Source organism: Theobroma umbraticum, unplaced genomic scaffold (genome assembly GCF_002168275.2).
Source record: "Theobroma umbraticum cultivar Fairchild unplaced genomic scaffold, ASM216827v3 scaffold_20.0, whole genome shotgun sequence".
Classification (NCBI taxonomy): Eukaryota; Viridiplantae; Streptophyta; class Magnoliopsida; order Malvales; family Malvaceae; genus Theobroma; species Theobroma umbraticum.
This window is the reverse complement of record NW_018397266.1, coordinates 2,571,622-2,590,421: the sequence shown is the minus strand read 5'-3', so window position 1 is coordinate 2,590,421 and position 18,800 is coordinate 2,571,622. Positions and strand designations below refer to the sequence as shown.

Sequence of the window (18,800 nt, the reverse complement as noted above, 5' to 3'; positions counted from 1 at the left end):
CTATAAATTTTAATATTTTTTTCTTAACTTTCCCACAACTCTTTTGTTATTTCTTTGAAAATTCTTTATTTTTGTATGTGTGTGTGTGTGTGTATCATGAAATAATGTTTTATATTATTATTTTCATCTAACTATCTTTTATTTTATTATATATTTTTATATTTAAGTATTTATCGATTTTGCAATATATATTTTCCTTTCACCCAAATGCTATTTTTTTAACAAAATATTATATTTCATAATTATGATGATATATATATTTTTTATAACTCAATTTCTTTTCTACTCTTTTAAATTACCTAACCTATGTTCTATTTGTATAGCTATTAGGTTTATTTTTTATCTTTTCTCATAAATCTATTTTCCATAACTAAATATTTGCCCCTTATACTTTAATTTTATCCATTATTATTATGAGTTTACTATCTTTGAAATTTTTACTTTTACTACTTATTTATCATTACGAACATCATTATTTTTTTCATAGTCCTATATATTTTTAAGACTATATTTTCATCTATTCCCTCTTGTATTTATTATTATTATCATTATTATATTATTATATTTATTATTTTCATTATTTCATTGTTTCTTTTTTTGTTTCTATGTTTTTGTTTGGTTAGTAATTAGGTTAGTAGGTTTTTCATTTACTTAGAATTTTAAACATCGGGATTCAAAATTAAGACTCTCCCATCGTACTGGTAAGGTCTTAAATGAAATCCCTAACCTTAAAAAGTTTATTTGGAATTGTGACTTCTCGCGTTCCAAATTAACATTCCATCATCGGTGCAGTAATATACTATTCCTAGAATTATTAATATTGAAGTATTTTTAGACCAGACTTATATACTTTCCTAGTTATTAATGTTGATAATAAATATAAATTTTATTATTATTATTATTATTATTATTAGTACTTGGCTATAAATATCTACTTTTTACCTACATCTATTTTTTATAATAAAAAATTCCACCCTATTATTGTATACATGTATATTTTACTTAATCTACCTTTCTGTGAATAAATACCTTTTCTATATTTTTAGTATATTTTATCTTTTGTAACAAAATAAATTTTATTTTTGCTGGCTTACTTAATCTATTTTCTTGTGATTAAATCTATTTTTTCTACTTAGCCTATCCTTTCTTGAAACTAAATATTTCATTATTTGTTATATTTTTCATCTATCTAAACTCATTTCTCTACAACTAAGCATTTTCCTATTCTTTCTTATTTAAATTATTCTTTCTTAGGATTTCCTTTTGGTTTTGTAAATTTTTCTTTTCTTTATGAATTTTAAGGATTCTTATAGTACCGAATTGTCCAAATTTTTGAACAATCCAATAGTGAAATTATACTCTTTTGAGCATGATTTCACAAGTGAGGGGCTAAAATCACTTGATTCTAAACAAATTACTTATTCACATATGAAAATACAGCTATTTTATGACGTTCTATAAAACAAATTATAGTTGCTACTTCTTCTAACCATACAAAAATTTTAGTAATTCATGAGGCAAGTTATAAATGTGTCTAGTTAATATATGTAACTCAACATATTTGAAAAATGTGTAGCTTGTCAACTGAGCAAGAAATTTCAACAACGTTATGTGAAGACAATATCGCTTGCGTAGCATAATTAAAGGAATGATATATTAAAGGCAATAGAATAAAACATATTTTGCAAAAATTCTTCACTCATGATTTTCAAGAAAAGGATGGTATTAGTGTTCAATAAATTTGTTCAAGTGGTAATTTAGAAAATTTGTTAACAAAAGTCCTTACTACTATAACATTTGAAAAGTTAGTACAAAAGATCAGAATACATCATTTTAAAGATTTTACATAATGCAGTCATCATGAAATACGTATGGTACTCTTTTCTTTTATCAAGGTTTTCCCAACTAAATTTTTTTAGATAAGGTTTTTAATGAGGTAGTATTTTAAAAATGTATTCTTGATGAGAATTATTTACTTTTTTCCTCCACTCTAATTTTTTTTTCATTAGGATTTTTCCTAGTAAGATTTTAATGAGATATTTAAGGTGGAGTATTATGAATATTTCTGAGAATATCTATTTATATTATACATATCTAGATTTGAATATAAAATAGATTAGATTAAGATGAAGATTTAATTTATCCATTTAATGGTTTAATATTATCTTCATTTTGTAAACTCTATCCAGATAAGGAACTATTACCCTATAAATAGTCTACTCATTTCATTTATAAATACACAAATGAATAAGATTTTCTTACTCTTCTAAATAGTTTCTTTCCCTTTAAATTCTTTCTCATTTCAAAACAACAAAAAATAAATAAAAATTTTGAACAAATGAATGAGCTTTGATTAACGATAGATGTGGTTTGCTTTGCGATGGGGATTTGGTAGTGGTTTGACTTACCTGGTTTTTGGGGCTTTTCAAGCCCATTATGACCTTTGGGAGCTCGGGGAGGTTTCTTGTTAGGGCTGATTATTCAAGCTTTTTGGCATGGGAAACTTTATGGGATATGGGGAAGGGTTCTTTTGGTGATGATCGTTTGGGGTTTGGTGATGGGGGTGGGAGATGTTAAGTGTGGCGAAGGGGTTCGGAGTGAGTGGAAAGTTGATGATTCAGGCTTTCTTGTATAGTAGGGTTTATGGGAATCGGGGAGGGAGGTCTTTTTGTAATGAACCATAGGGGTTTGTTGATGGGGGATGGGTGATGTCAAGTGGGGGTAAGGGGTTTGGAGTGAGTGGAATGGTTTGGAAGAGTGGAGATCCGAGGGGTTTGTTTGGTGGTGTCGGCATGGTTTTGCAGCTGGTTTGGATTTCGAGGGGTTGTCTGGTTGATGGAGGTGTCAAGGAGTCTTCATGGAGTCAGGTGGAGGGTCTCGGGATGTCTCGTTAAGGGATTGTCCTAGAGGTGACATGGCTGTTTTTTCAGCTCATGTCTCGTGGTCTTGGCTAATGCTGTTCAGGGTTGGTTTGCAACTGTTTGCGGATTGATTGGAGGTTTTTTGCACCGGTGGTCTCATTGATTGATGGTGTTGCCTGATGTATGATTTTGTATTTCTGGTTGTGGCGTGTGGACGGTGTGGATCGTGGAGGATTGACCCATGATCGCTTGGCCCTTGGCGTGAAGTGGCTTTTCTGCTTTTCTTGGTGTGGCTCCATTGTTCCATTTTTTTCTGGTTTCCGTAATTGTGTTGCAATAATGATTCGTAGGGATCATCTTTTCTCCAGCTTCAGTGACTTTTTAAGGTTTTGGATGTCTTCTTGGGTTTTCCCGTTGGTTCAGTTGTGTCTTTGGCTGTGGGCTTTACTTTTGTTTTCTTCTGGAAATGCTTTGTCGCATGTTTTTGCTCGACCCCTGATGCTCTGAATGGCCAAGTTCTGTTTCGGGTTCTGCATCACAATCCTGTTGTGTTGATACGGTGGACATTACCTTTGCAATGTTTTCTTTTGTTTATTTTATAGGTGCAGGATTAAGTTTTTAGGGAGTCCTGCGTGCCGCCATTTCCTTGTTAAGCAGCATTGAGATTTTGTCAATGTACCGCTCTCTACCCATGCCATGCCTTCCATGCCAGACAAAGTCTTCTACCAACTAGCCAAAAGACTTGGTGGAAGAATCTTCACCAGAAGGGATGAAACAGGGATGTTAGTTGATGTAGGTTCGTTCCAATGCCACATATTTTGGATGCGAAGCAACTAAGCTTCAGGAGGTGGACTACAAAGGGACAAGTTTTCTATTCTGTCAATGGTTGGGTCTCCTCAAAAGCTGTTTTCATCTCTGGTTTTTCTGTCTTCTTGTCTACTGAATGGCAGGAGTCTTTGGCTTAACCTGGGTAGTGGGTACTTTATCTGTGAAGTACAAGCATTTAAGTTGTGGAGTTGCGTTTTGCCTTGTGTGTTTTCTTGTTCACACTATGATTGTCTTCATGAGGTTAGGCTAGTTTCTTTCTCTTTGGAGAGTCTCTTGGACAAGCCAGGATAAGATAAGCCTCTGTCAAAATCTTCTCAAGTATAAACGTTACTAATTCTTCTGAAGCTCAGGTTAGGTAGATGCCAACAATAGTCTTAAACCAAAAGATTTGAGACTGTGGATGGCACACTGAGGCTGATGCTAATATATCTGCCTTTCATAGGAACAAATAGATGTGTTTATGCATAACATCTCTAAAAGCTTCTCATTTTGTACCGAATAAAACCAAATCATTCACTTCACAGCATATGATATTTTTGTTTAATAGTTAAAATAGTAGTAATAGTAAGTGGCAGAAGAAACTTAGAATATGAGGAAAAAAGGAGATTCGGAAATGCATGCCCAACACCTCAAAAGACCAAAGGCACTCTACTTTCATTAAATTCACTATAATTTTGTTCAATTCAACCTTCACATTTCACTAAATCTTAAAATGCAGTCATTTTGCTAATGAACTAGTCACAAAGTACCTTTGCTAAAGGGTAACGAGTGTTGACTATTGAAAAAGTTATTGAGGTGAATGGTGATTTTTAAAAATAATTAAAGTTACGTGAAATGAATTATTTAAAATTAATTAATTAATAAAAAAACCAAAAAAATAATTAATTTTTAACTCACCGAAGTTGTGAAATGTTTAATTCAATTAACAAAAACACAATTCGAGTATATAAAGATGTATTTAAATATTTAATTTTAATTTTAGTATCAAATGTATATGTAATTAAGCTAAAATATTTCCATAATCTATATAAAATAAAGTAAATATTACTAACTTGTAGTTGTCGGATGCTCAAAATTTATAGGTGATGGTAATCTTTTTGTTCTTGTTCTATCATTTTTGTGTAAAGGTAGTATATAGGGTTTAGGGTTTAGAAAAACGTGTGGCTGCTTGGACATAAAACGCCAGTGGCAAGCACATCACAAGATGACCCCAACCATACTAGAAGGAAATATAATCCTTCACTGAGATTCATTTGGGTTCTCATACTGAAGACTCATCAACAAGTCCAAGATCAGTCAACATCGTTCATAAAGATCTAAGTTGCCTTCTTTGTATGTATCTACTTCCAGTAAATATCTACAGACCCAAGGAAAAAACACAAAACAAAACTAGATTGGTGACTTAAAATTCTTTAGTTTCAGAAGAAAATGATTTGTTGGTAATTTAGAAAATACAAGCCTCGATAAAACTGCTATTTTTCGAGCTTGGTAGTGGTTCTTATTCAGCCGGTTTCATGCTCAGTTAGCGTGAGATTCCTTTTTTTTTTTTTTTGCTTTTATCCTTTTGCTTTTCTGTTAGTTTTCATGTTTGTTTCTTCCTCTTCTGGGAATATTTTTCTTGCTGAAACATATATGGCTATCAATTTTAGGTTGATGTGTTCTCTGTTTTTGCGCTTAATTATGCTTACACGTTTCTTGTGTGTTGCAATTAAGGACCAAATATAAGGTGTATACATTGTCAAAATATGAGCCAACTCTAGGTGCTGAAAGAGAGCCATCCATTCAACCTAGAATATCATATTTATTATAATGAAATAGTTAAAGTCACAAGTAAATAGACACCTCCCTAAGCCAGACCGTGTGATTGCTTGACCTCGTTAACTTTATTCATTTTGCTATTTGTCTCTATAAATATCATATCAGCATATCTGGCAAAGACAATTACCGACCTTTGAAGATTTTCTTGCTGCAAAGATCAACAATGGCCAGCCTTCCAGTGAACTCAGTCAGCTCCAAGCTTGGCCAAGTAAACCCTTGGTCCACGGAACTTTTCGACTGCTTCTCTGATTCTTCCCTCTGTAACTACCCTTTCTATTCTTCCTCTCCCAATTAAACAAATATTATATTCTTCTTCGAAGGCATATTCAGAAATCATGGGAATATTTAACTAAGTTTTAAATCCTCTCTTTCTCTAATTTCAACAGGCTGCAAGACATGCTGTTGCCCATGTATTACTTTTGGCCAGAACGCAGAGATTATAGACCAAGGTTCATCCTGTAAGTACATATGCAGAGGCATGCATACGAATATATCATGCACTTTGAAACTTTCTTTCTTGCTTTATTTTCTTTCACTGGTTTGATTTTGAAATCGGTGCTTGATGTTATGTTGCAGCTTGTTTTCTAAATGCTTCTCTCTATGTGATAATGCATCACTTTACTGGTTGTGGGCTTTCGTTTTTGTACGGATACTTCTACCGTCGAAAATTGAGGCACCAATACGGGTTGAAACAAAGCCCTTGTCATGATATCTGTGTTCACTGCTGCTGCCACTACTGTGCCTTGTGTCAGGAGCAGCGCGAGCTCAGAAGCCAGGGATACGACATGCTAATTGGTATGAGAAGAAATTAAGGAAAAAAAGGAAATATTAGTAGCTAAAAGAACTATAAATCTCAAGTTTCATATATGTATCCAAATCTTAATCACTGTTAGTATTGTTTTTCATGAAATTAAACGATGATTGGGCTGCTTGTTAGGATGGCAAGCAAACGTGGAGAGACAGAACCGCGGCGTAACAATGGCTCCCATGGCGTACGGAGGGATGAAACGATGAGAATGTACAGTGGAAATTATTTCCATTTTCTAGTATTTGCTGTTATGTATGGTTTACTTCGTGCAGAACGATGTTAGGTAGTGGGTTTTTATTGTGAAGTAACTGATTATGTAAGACATGGATATTGTACCGTTATTTTTTTTACGTGTTGTAGTCAATTATATTTTCTCTCTCATTTTATTTTTTTCTAATTCTCTGTTTTGTCTTTTATTATTTTAACAAATTATAGTTTACAATTAAAACAAAACTTTTGAGATTTTCAACAGTGTCTTTAGGACATTACGGGGCTTAGGAGATGAGTGCTTTTTTTGGTTTGCTCTTGCGTCTGTGTTGTTTTGGACTTGTGTTTCTCATGTTAGGACGATGGACAAATGCACAAATAAACACCCTATATTTTTCATACTAAAAATAAATAAAAACACCTCGCCCTGTATCCATCTACTTTTCATACTAACATGTTCAGCACAAATACTGAAATCTTATTGTTCTAATATCAAACAAAGAAATGACAGATTCTGCACCAATAGTAAATGATAAAGAATCTGGAAATATTAGTAGTCTGAAAAATCCAAACAAGACACAAAATATTTCCCTCAAAGTTTACATAATTTACATGCATTGTTGTTTTCGTCTCAAGTCTTTTGCGTTTCGAACCATTTAGCACAACCATATAAAACAGCTCGTACTCATTTCTTTTGCCTTTACATGCCATAACTTATTAATCATCGGCGACAGGTTTAAGGCTTGTTCTTGGGGATTTCGTTGTTAGGTATATAAACAACAAGGAAATGCACATGCTCAATACAGTAAAGAGAAATTGCAGGCAATTTCATTTTACGTTTCTGATATATTGCAAAGCCTCTTCTCCAGGCAAGTACACACCAGAGACTAACCCCTGAGTTCCTAACTCTCTAAACACTTACATGCTATCTTTGTCCAGGTAAATTACTCTTCACTCATGCACTGATACATGCTATCTTTGTCCAGGTAAATTACTCTTCACTCATGCACTGATAAACCCAAACTTGGGCACTATGCTAATGGTCAGATCCACACTATAATCGATCCTTTCAGTTTGTCTGCATTCCAGCATTAGATTTTGCCCTGGCTTTTTCTTAGCAAGTTCGCACTATGTTCAGAATTCCTCAAATCAAAGTATGTAATAACATCTTAAAATTACTGAAAACAAATTGATGTAAAGTTTTACACCTTTGAACCTGAACATTGACTTGAAGTTGCTAGCTAGAATCATGGCAATAACCGACTTCTTCTGCAGAATGCCAAAGCCTCTGACTTAAAAGAACAAAAGTAGGAAGAACAACTCCCCTGTTTAGAATGCATACCATGATGTACTATTTAATGATTTCAGAAACAAACCAGTTACAGGACAAATAAATTTCCTGGACTGAATTCTATAATTAAGAAACGCATAGCCACTGGCCCTTAAATGTCACAGCAATAAAGATCCAAATAGAATAGAATACGAGCCTGCAGGTAAAAGATTATAAAAGTTAAATCCTGAACATAAACCATTATGAAGAAGGCATTTGAAAGAGGAATATTTTTATGCCTAAACATTGGCATGTGCGCAGAGTCACATCAGATATTAATGTACAAGCCCATATAAACATACAAGTTCAAGATCCAGAACAACCAAAATTCAGATAACTTTCTGTAAGCAAAAAAAAGAGACCAGTTTAAGGGAAGCTGTCCTAGGTTCAGAAGCAAGCAACCAACTTAACAGTTAAATTTAACATGTTCATATATGCAGGTAACTCAGGTTGCTTGGATTTTTCTCAAAAGACCTCCTCTTACCAAAAAAACCAGGTTGAAAATTTTTTTAAATTAAAACCATCTGCAGGTGGATACACAAAATCTAACATCAAAAGTTTGAAACAGATTACCTTGTATGTGTATTTCTACTGAGAAATTAACAGGTCACTTCTCATGGGAAGGTAACATCTAGACATGACTTCTGGGATCAACAACCTGGTGCACCTTCCTGGATTCAGCACTTGAATACTGTCCCACTACACGAGCATGAGGAACTGATGCCTCACCACGGGCAAGAGCATCCACATTCTCAACGAAGTACTTTCTTGGAAGCCTGCCGACAACATTGCCTTCCTCATTCCCATCTTTGTCCAGGAATGCAAAGTGTGGAATACCCTCAACACCAAACTCATCAAGTTCCTGCTCCCACTTTGTGTTGTCAACATTCAACATAACAAAATTCACACGATCCCTGAACCAAGGGTGGTAATTGGGTGTTAAGAAGTGAAGTAATTTATGAAACACAGAAACTATCCACAAGGATTAAAAATATGTTAAATTCATCAACCAACAGCTAAAAGGCTTAATCCCCTCAAAATGTTTCCAAAACCAGAAAACATTAACAAATAGTATCTTTTAAAGGAGAACATGGATATCCATTACAATTGAGGCTAATGGCTTGGGGCTAAAAATGCATTTCTCTTCCATTGAAAAAGTAGAAAGAAGAAGGATTGATAGAGATAAATGACATTACTAACACAATTAAAATGTGAAGTCATTACCTGTATTCCTGCTCTACTTTATAAATATCTGGAGCTAATTCCCGGCATACTTCACACCAATCTGCATAGAACTCAATAACAGTTGGCTTTCCATTTGAAAGAGCCTATGAACCAGCCAAAAACGACAAGTGTTAGACAGATGTTGCAACCCTAAATTCCAGCAAATGAATATCACATCAGACTAGTGTCTTAACAGACATGAAGGTTAAACCTTATCCTAATACCAAAACAAAGTAAAACCTAAAGAGATGTAATTCTTAACTAGAATACAAATTCAACAAATTAAAGAAAAGTTAAATAATTAAGCCTCCCCTCTCTAAAAATTGTCCTCAAAGAAGAAATTCCACCATCTGATTAGAAGGAACCTACACAGCTATCAGAAAGAATGACATATTGTCGACTGTTTTTTTGTTGATGAAGTTGTATGTACAAGTTACAATCACAATAAACTATTCCATCTCATATAGAATTTAATGATAAAAATCAAACAAACAAAATCAGCATATAGCTGGACAAAATCCAACATAAAGTTGGACCAATCCCCAGAAAATGGGACTTAAAACCGGGATCTAAAGGTTCCAGGACCTCCTCCTTGCCATTGAGACAATGCCTCATTGGCATGTTGAACTTATTTTAGACGTGGAAATAGCCACTTTAACCTAGCCTGTCAACCTAGGATTCACCTGAACCTGGATCCTTACAATATGCAATATCAAGTGATTAGAAAAGTTAAGAAAATCAAACCTCTTCATAAGGCATTGCTGCAGCAGATAAGTCCTTCAAAGAAACACCAAAATCTAATCGTGACGACAAGAAAAGCCCCACTGCTGCAAGGGTAGAACCTACTGCTATTCTCCTATTCATATTTTTGTTTGGAAATTCAGAAAATCCACCACCGACAGACGAAGTTGTAGCTTGGCTAGTGCTATCTTTGACTGAATCAGGCTCAACAAGTACCTTCTCCTGCCCCAAGAAGGAGATGATAGGCATATTAAAAGTTTAACTGGGAGGAAAAATGGAATGATGCCTTTGCTAACAGTTGAAGCTTGACATTAATTAATGAAGTAATGTAATGTATTAAGTCAGAAGACTAGCAACTTCAAGACATTTCTACGTTGGACCTGCTGCATAGCATTTTAGTACTGAGTTGACTCTACACAGAAGTATGCATTGGTAGGGATCAATCCAACAACATAATATGAATCCACAACATGATCCCTAATGTGCAAAACTCGCTTAATTAGATTCTTAGTCTAATCATGCATAAAAGTAGAACATAGCCCAAACATGCCACCAAAAGAAGAGGGAGGGAGAAGTTTTTGGCGACCAACAATTTTTAATATTAATATCACTTTTTTTATACCTTCATATTAACCCCTGTTTATATTCAAATCAATTAGCCATTTCAACTACCATCAAGTCCCTAAGGAGTGACCACTATTGCGGAATAGTAACTTTTACGTAATTTTTCTATTGCATTCAAAAGAATGGGTTTGTTTAAGAGTTCCCTAAGGACATTAGTTAAAGTTACTATTAAAGGAAACATCTTTCATTCAATGCATCGAGAATTACCATATAACTATTAATTGCTTCATTTACTGTGAAAATATTTCTACAGATAGTACCTTAACAAGTGCTTGTTAGCAAAACCTTCAAAGAATTAACCACACAAGCCAAAAACAAGGCGACCCAAAACTTGGATGAAGCAATATTATAGCTTTTTATCCTTGAGTTACTCATCATAATCCTATACAACTATTCACATGCTATAGGTAGCAATTAACCCATAAATTATGCTAATCAGGAAACTATCTCTTTCTACTACTAGGATATCCCTTCAAGGCAGAGTAAAACAATATATCTGTCTCTGCTTGCTGTAATTGACAAAAAACAATTTGCCCTCTGCTAAAATTAATAGCAACGCTTTACACAAATGAAGATAGCAGGCAAATAGTTATGCATGAAGAAGGGTAAATTAAAAGCAGAGACACAAAGAAAGAGAGACTTACCTTGTTGGATGGCTCTGTTTCAGTGGGAGTTGGATTTGTTTGACAAGCGATGGTTTGAAACTTGCGAATTCTACTCTGAGAAAGGAATGGAGATTTGTAGAGCTGAATAGACTCTGAAACCAGAAAGGAAGGCCGAAATCTAGGAAGAGTAAGAGGGTTTGAGGCCACGCGAGCCATGGGAGATATTTCCAGTTGACAATCTCAAATTTTTTGCTTCTGGGTTTGCTTTGGTAGTTAAAAGAGTTCTGAAACTCTAGCACGGTCCTGCAATCTCATTATTTGCTCCTGGATAAGCCACGTAATGCAATTTACAAGTACTAGTGTCTGGCCCTTAAGTTGAAGACCGACTTGGCTATTCCTTGCTTCCAAGTAAAAGATGTGACTTTGTTTTATTCAACAAAAATTGAAATATGATTTTGAGAAGTGAAGATGAGCAACTTAATTTGTACAAATATTTTGTTGGGAATGTAATGTTAATTTTTAAAATTATCTTTATTTATTAAAATGTAAGTTTAATATATTTGTATATTTTATTATTAATTTTTATATAATATTATTTTTTAAATATATTTTTAATGTCATATATTTTATTTTTTTTTATTTTTTATTATAATCTTATATATTTTATTTTTATTTTTTAACATAATTTTTTATATTATATATTTTATTTTAATTTCTTTTACTTATATTATATAAATTTAATTTCTTATATTTTATTTTATTTTAATTTTTGGTTCTTATATTATATATTTTATTTTAATTATAACATTACAAAATATTTTTAACAAGGTAATAAAGTTGAAGGGTAAAAATATCTTTAAAAACATTGCAAAATGTAATGTAATGTGATTGCATTGGTGTTAAACTGCAATCACATTACATCCCTTAGTTTTAATGTGATTGAATTGCAATCTTATATTACAATATTTTGTTGCAAAGCAAACACTATAATATAATTTAATTGAGCATATTATAAAAAATGTGCTCTCACTTCTCTTATACTAAACGCTACCTCTAAGTAAGCAAATGCAAATTCCGTTTGTGTAAACCTAAAACTTGTAATTAGGGTACGGCTTGTCCAAATTAGATATTTTAGGTTATTTTAAGGTCATTTTTTTTAAATTAAAAATAATCTCATACACCAAAATAGTGGTACTCTTTTCATTTCAAATCGAATATTGACCTTTCTTTTCTAGTTCATTTTGAACTATGTCCATTTTTCTTTTTTAACACCAACAGCCCTTAGTTTTGCAATATTTCATATTAATTTTTTATTTTTTTTAATTTTGACATTAAAAATCATAATTTATCAATGCTATTAAATATTTTTAAACAATACACTAAAAATAAAAATGTTTGTCTTAATATTCATGTGTCAAGTTAAAAGGAAGGAACTATTTAATTTTAGACATCAATATTCAGTATAAATGTGTGTGAAGCTTTTACTTTGTCTTTAAAGGTAATTTACACCTCAAAATCATAAGTAGAAAAAAAATTATTATTGTTATAAATGTTAATTTTGTATAACTATTCATTCATCATCATATATTTTTAACTTAAAATTTTTAAATGCAATTCGACATGTGAAATTCATTCGATAGGAAGTACGGACTTGATTTTGGGTTGATGTGTGAATCAAGGTCCGACAAATGCATGAATAGCTTGAATAGCTATTTCTAACCACACCTTCCTACAAAGTGGATTGAATAGCTTGTCATTGCAACTCCCTAACAAATTTGTTGTATGAAAAAACCTAATAAATTTGATAGGCAAATAATTCTACGTCCCATGTGGGCAGGATAAGGCTTGCCGGCCCTCAGGGAGGATGATAAGCCCAGCAACACGCCAGGAGCTAATGGCTCTTATGGAATCCCAATTGAATGAGCTTTGATTTTTCCCACCCAAAATTAAAATTCAGTGCTGCACTTTGCTTGTCTTCCATGATCTCTTAAAATTCAAGGTGATTTATTCATTATGATTACACCACTGTATTTATTCAGTAGCAATTTGAGAATTTTAGTTACTAGTAATCTTAAATAAACCAAAGTCATTAGATTATTGTTTTGAGAGATGACATAATCTCATCCAAAAAATGAAAAAGATTCAGAATTATTTATTACAGAAGGAAGGTTACTCTGGTGTAACCTTTTATTTAGTTAGAATACATAAATGACTTTGATTGCTTGTTTTAGGAAACTACACTCATCAAAATGTTCATGTCTTGTAATTCTCTAGAGTATGACGAATTATTTTTATTTTATAAACTGTTTGTTCAATAAAAATTAAAATATTTGTTTTTTGTTTTTTTGGAAAGGCCAAACTTATTAGGCTAAATCTGGATGTCGGTTTTGATTGACCTTTTCCCCCATCAACCACGTTCCTCCTCTCAAGTACCATTCATTGCAGTATACCACAGGCCAACTACCTCCCATCTATTCCTGTTCTTCATCATCAGAGTCATGCACAATTCTATTCCTTAATTTTCACCTGCTTGACAGTGGGAACAGAACCTCTATCTTCAGCATCACATTCAGACTCCTCTTCAGCTAAAGCACTACCAGGTTGAGGTGACAACACTTTCTCTGATCCATTTCCTTCATCATCTTCAGAATCACTGCATGATTCATTTCCATCTGCACCAGAATTGTTGGGATTAGGATCATGGTTGGGGGATCTTCTTCTCTGGGAACAGTTGTTGGGTCCAAAATTTGAAGTCCCTTGAAGTGCTACGCTTGGCATGCTTCAATAAGTTGCCCTTGGTTGCCTTGCTAAGGCGGATGAGATATTTCTCGCAGTCTTCTATCTAGAATATTAGGTCTGGGATGCATTTATTCTCCCTTTGATCTTGTTTATGATGCCCTTGCTGTTAGCATTTTCTTGTTGAGCTTGTTGCATCTTAAAATTGTTGCTTTTTTTAAAATTTTTATAATTAATTATTTTGGATATTCTGTACTCATTGATCTTTTCTTTTTCTATACAATGGTAACTTTATAATATATATCACATCAAAGATAGTATTCTAATATTACGAGAATCTCAAAATCATAATGATTAGATTATCGAAATGATTTTGAAAGTGATTCCAAATACAAAATGAAATAAAGATACTGCAATTTCACTTTTATTTGCAACATTAACAATTTTAAAGTACATTTGAAATTAAAAAAAAAAAACATCATCTTGTGAACTTATGGCTTTCCCCTTTTCACAATCTTCATCAGACATCTTCGATATACAGATAATACAATCATCCAAATGGAAGGAAAATTAAAAAAAAAAAAAGAAGATAGAAAGAGAAAAAAAAAAGTAAAGAACAAGGTAGTAAACACATTGATATATATTAAGAGAGCAATCCGTTATCTATCTGCTCATCCCTTTTTCCACCACTGGAGCCATCGCCAGTCCTTGATTCTTCTCCACATTTGCATCCCAACCTGCATACATATAAATATATATATCCCCACAAGATTAATTAAACATGAATAGAAATCAATGAATTTTTACAACCTACTCAAAAATATTTAAAGTTGAAGAAAGTTTCAACTTGATGCAGTAAATAGTGAGGAGGGTTTACATACCGATGGACATGTCGAATCCACGGTTCTTGAGCTCACGATATTCTTGAGTCAAGGCACAAGTCTCGCAGAAAAAATGAAGCATGCAATCCCCACAGCCGCCTCCCTTCAACATATACTGCTTTCTCATTTTGGTGCGGTAAAAGCAAGAATAGAAGCATGGACAACCGATGATTAACAGTATTAATGTGTATAGTGCCCCACTTGCACCACAAGCTGCAGCACCAATAGTCATTACGAATTAAAAAATCGTCTTTAATTAGACATATATGCACTTGATATATCATTGCAAAATCAACTTGTAAATTAATTTCACTGTTGCTTACAGGTTGATCCTTTGTCAACAATCTCAGCTATCTGGCCAAACGTGATGCAAGGGCACCAACAGGCAATGCAACCTGAAGTTAAATATTTTAAATGGGTTAGGTGATCAGAACACAATTACAATAAATTTTACTAAGTTTTAACATGTTTGTAGAAATTTATTTCGCTAAAATTAAGTGTGATTGAATTCAAAATAAGATTAACTTTATCGCCATTTTAACATATACATGACATAATCGTCAGAATAAGAAAAAGGCTTACAGGTTTTCATGTCGGACAAGCAATCACAGAATCCAACGGACCATGGAACTTCATCATGAGGCTGCCCTGATGTGGTCTTCTCAGAGTAAACATAAGCATTCGGGTTTGCTGAGTGCATGATCGAGTAGCTTAGCTCTATATGGACTAATAATATGTTAGGAGAAGTTGTCTTGAAAAAGATAAATCAGAAAGCAATATCGATCAAAAGAAGAAAAGGCTTCTACCTCTCTGGATATTTGCAAATGAGCACGTACTTATTTATAGATATGCAAGACAAAATTTGTCGATAGCAAATGAAAAAACAACCGTCTTTAGATCGAAGAAAGGTCACGTATTAGATAGAAAAACAAGTCAATAGCCGCCAGAATTGAGTACGCACATTGGGTTTACTATACACAGGGTGTCGCCCCGCGTCAAGCTGATCGATTGCGACTGGTCTGTTGTCTTATATTAATTAATGCCTTCACGTTGCAAGAGAAAGAAGCAACAATGAAATTAGTTGTACCACTTCCATAATGTCTTATAATTCTTATCCTTGGTGCTTGAAGTCTTAAAACTTAGGACAGACGTTTCCTCTATTACTAATAATTTTTTATTAATTTTTAATACATTTCTCATTACTATCCATATATGTGAGATTTAGATAAATTAATTACAAACCTTACATATGTGAATAATGACAGTAAATATATTGAAAAATAATGGATAAAAAACTAATGCAATGAAATCAAAAGCAACAAATTCATCCATAAATTAAATAAATTCCTGTTTAATTTGTCATATTAAACAATACATTATGATAAAAGTATGTAGAATATGTAGGGCGTTGCTCTAAAATTAAAGGAAAAAGGTTTATAAACAAAGACTAATCACACATAACCAGGTCTCCATTAATACATGGCGAACAACCAACTCATCACACTTGACCAGGTCTCCATTAATACATGGCGGATAACTAAATAGCTAAGGGGTGGGGGTGGGGGTGGCGGCTGGGTAGCGAAATTCCATAACTACTCTAATTACCCTACTGTAGGTTAGTATCCTAGTCAGCCGATCTTCAATTTTGGCAAGCATTAGCGTTGATGAAGTAAGGACTACATTGCCTGGCTCATTTTGTAGAATGGAAATCACATGCACCAACGTCCTGCCTGGACTTGGTGTCTCATTTTCTTCCACCAATAGAATATTGCCATATGGAATTTTATATTTTCTTTATCCATTGTTCATTGCCTCGAGATTAGGCTCTCTGGATTATTGCCTTTGTGCTGAAATATGTATACTGATTTCAAAATCATCACTTTTAGAAAATGCTGCCTTAATCTCACTTTCTGAAAAATAAAGTCAAAAAATATGAGTGATCTTTGATGAACTGGTCCCCTTCAATTAATCAAAAACTTTGTTTAATCTCATAACCATGACCTATTAACCCGTTCTTTTACGTGAATTCCAAACCAGTGTAAGGCAGAGTTGGACCTTTTACCCCATGGAAACTGTGAAACATGAGCAATCCAACTCTAACCCCAAATTTACAGGTTTGGATCACTTCTGCCTCATTCGTTGTGGAAGGACAAGAATATATGTTGTGGTAAGAGAATGGTAAATTACATTGGCAACGAGATCTTTCATTTTCCGACAAATTTCCTTGTTTTAAGTCCCCTCATGGGGGTCGCACCAACTTCTACAATTCTCTCTGAACTCTTGCTTTTCCTCATCACATGTTTCATTAGATCTCCATCTCAATCCTACATTTGCAATTCTGTCTTCAAAAGACCACTCTCCATGACTCAAAAAAATTTTAATGAGGTTTTTATTATGCAATGTGGCAACATTTTATTGGTGGAAAAATATGAGACACGAATCAAGGTAGGATCCTTAACTTCACCATCCAATTTCAATCGATTCCCTATCTATTTGTCTTCCCACTTAATTCTCTTGCTTTCTTGCTTCATTCTTGGCTCTTTTTCTCCCAAATAGTTGCTTGCCATCCTCTCCTGAAAACCTCTTAAAAGGCCCTTTAAATAAGCTCCAAAAAACCTAATTTTCAAAATTTTCATCAAAATTTTATTTATGAAAATATCTCTGGTGCTATGGTCTGCCCTCCTTGGTACTGTGGTGCTTTGCTCTTTGGATTTTGTATGAGCCTTTGGTGCATCATGGCACTGTAGCCTTGAGCAACTCAAGGTTGCGACCCTCATTCCTTTATGCTGCCTTATATAGAACTGCAACAGTTTAATCATATTCACCACGATTTTCATCTCAATCTGATCTGAATTGAGTGAAATGGTGAATGTAAAGTTGTAGCCTTATCTCTTATCTTTCCAGTGACTCAAGAATCATATCAATTAAACTATTTTAGCTCAAGTTATCATCAAAATACGACAATATATACGAATGAAGTCATCACCATACTTGTATGGATTTTTATTAAGTAAGCTTTTCTCATCAATTTTCTTACAAAAGTAATAAGAGAAATCAACAATAACTGTACTTAAAGTAAATTAAAATAAAATAACATAAAATTAAACTAAAAAAATAGCTTAAATTAAATAACTCAATATGTAATCAACCTTAATTAAGAAAAAAAATCTAAAATACTAAAATCTGAACCTAAGATCTTAAAGCTCTAATTACTTAAATCCCTAAAATGTATTAAAATAACTCTATATACTAAAGTTATCATGAGAATAAAAGATGTTGCTCCATCGAATCAAGTATAGCTAAATTTAATGATTTCATAAATCTTTGTGAGCTCACTAACTTGCCACAACTAGGTCAGAAATGCACTTGGTATGGTCCTAACTCAAAAAAAAAAAAAGCAACACTGATTGTTTCCTTTTATCTTCTGAGTGGTTGCATCAGTTCAGTGATTTGATTCAATAGGGTCTCAAGCAATTAGCATCAAAAATAGTTAATTAGAGCCCTCGCTCTTTCTGCTTTATGGACTGTTGGTTATCGACAACGGGCTTTGGTGATATGGTTGCTCAAAAGCGGTCATCCTTCAATGTTCATAGATCTCCAAGCTTTTGTCTTAGAACGAAGCTTGGCAAACTTAAATCTCATTTTAAGCAATGGAACAACCACTATTTTAGGAATATCGGTTGTTTTATCACAAAACTTGAAAATCTTGTTGATTACTTTAACAAGATTGGTAATCTACATGATCTCTCTAAAAATGAATGTATGATAAAGAATGACACAATGCGTCAATTATGGATAGCTTTTAAATAAAGGTAATCTTTATGGCACCAAAATTTACACATTTAGTGGCTTAAGGAGTGTGATAAATACACTCACTTTTTTTAGTGCAAAGCTAAGGTCTTTTCCATAGAAACTATATTGCAGGAGTTATAGTAATCAATAGACATGACCAGCCTTCCAAGGACTTTAGTTGAAGAAAATCAACTCACATGATGCCTCCAACTTGGAAGCTCTTGTCACTATGGAGGAACTCAAAACACGATTTAGAGTTATGAAAGATCTAAAGTGCTAGGCCCTAATGGATTCAACCTTAATTTCTATAAACAGAGTTGGAACACAGTAAAGTATGACCTCTTT

The 18,800-nt window shown here is 33.4% G+C and overlaps 3 protein-coding genes across 4 annotated transcripts; 1 reads left to right on the top strand and 2 right to left on the bottom strand.

The window, feature by feature from the left end:
* The first annotated feature begins 4,967 nt into the window (after positions 1–4,967).
* Positions 4,968–6,712, top strand: LOC110423493 (cell number regulator 2-like). 2 transcript variants are annotated; one of them, XM_021437708.1, is made up of 5 exons: positions 4,968–5,021; positions 5,613–5,767; positions 5,894–5,965; positions 6,084–6,302; positions 6,445–6,712. In XM_021437708.1, the coding sequence occupies exons 2-5, from the start codon at positions 5,671–5,673 to the stop codon at positions 6,519–6,521; spliced, it is 465 nt and encodes a 154-aa protein (XP_021293383.1). In that variant the 5' UTR covers positions 4,968–5,021; positions 5,613–5,670; the 3' UTR covers positions 6,522–6,712. The 2 variants fall into 2 exon arrangements, with proteins under 2 accessions (XP_021293383.1, XP_021293382.1); XM_021437707.1 differs by lacking the exon at positions 4,968–5,021 and adding an exon at positions 5,091–5,216.
* Positions 6,713–7,630: 918 nt separating this feature from the next.
* On the bottom strand, positions 7,631–11,376 carry HCF164 (Thioredoxin superfamily protein). Its single transcript, XM_021437302.2, has 5 exons — positions 11,086–11,376; positions 9,821–10,039; positions 9,077–9,180; positions 8,426–8,766; positions 7,631–8,009 (listed from the first exon to the last, which is right to left on the bottom strand). The coding sequence occupies exons 1-4, from the start codon at positions 11,260–11,262 to the stop codon at positions 8,484–8,486; spliced, it is 783 nt and encodes a 260-aa protein (XP_021292977.1). The 5' UTR covers positions 11,263–11,376; the 3' UTR covers positions 7,631–8,009; positions 8,426–8,483.
* Positions 11,377–14,179: 2,803 nt separating this feature from the next.
* LOC110423314 (protein PLANT CADMIUM RESISTANCE 2-like) lies at positions 14,180–15,462 on the bottom strand. Its single transcript, XM_021437502.2, has 4 exons — positions 15,246–15,462; positions 14,987–15,058; positions 14,664–14,876; positions 14,180–14,519 (listed from the first exon to the last, which is right to left on the bottom strand). Exons 1-4 carry the CDS (start codon positions 15,361–15,363, stop codon positions 14,446–14,448), a joined length of 477 nt encoding a protein of 158 aa, XP_021293177.1. The 5' UTR covers positions 15,364–15,462; the 3' UTR covers positions 14,180–14,445.
* Between the last annotated feature and the right edge of the window lie 3,338 nt (positions 15,463–18,800).

Excerpts from the sequence above, each read along its gene's own strand:
- LOC110423493 (XM_021437708.1), top strand. The coding sequence starts at position 5,671 with ATGGCCAGCCTTCCAGTGAACTCAGTCAGCTCCAAGCTTGGCCAAGTA. Across the intron at positions 5,768-5,893 it reads CTTCTCTGATTCTTCCCTCT|GCTGCAAGACATGCTGTTGC; the intron begins GTAACTACCCTT and ends TAATTTCAACAG. Across the intron at positions 6,303-6,444 it reads GGGATACGACATGCTAATTG|GATGGCAAGCAAACGTGGAG; the intron begins GTATGAGAAGAA and ends GCTGCTTGTTAG.
- LOC110423314 (XM_021437502.2), bottom strand. The coding sequence starts at position 15,363 with ATGCACTCAGCAAACCCGAATGCTTATGTTTACTCTGAGAAGACCACA. Across the intron at positions 15,059-15,245 it reads CTTGTCCGACATGAAAACCT|GTTGCATTGCCTGTTGGTGC; the intron begins GTAAGCCTTTTT and ends ATTTAACTTCAG. Across the intron at positions 14,877-14,986 it reads TGTTGACAAAGGATCAACCT|CTTGTGGTGCAAGTGGGGCA; the intron begins GTAAGCAACAGT and ends TTGGTGCTGCAG.
- HCF164 (XM_021437302.2), bottom strand. The coding sequence starts at position 11,262 with ATGGCTCGCGTGGCCTCAAACCCTCTTACTCTTCCTAGATTTCGGCCT. Across the intron at positions 10,040-11,085 it reads AAACAGAGCCATCCAACAAG|GAGAAGGTACTTGTTGAGCC; the intron begins GTAAGTCTCTCT and ends TTCTTGGGGCAG. Across the intron at positions 8,767-9,076 it reads AAAGTAGAGCAGGAATACAG|GGATCGTGTGAATTTTGTTA; the intron begins GTAATGACTTCA and ends CCCTTGGTTCAG.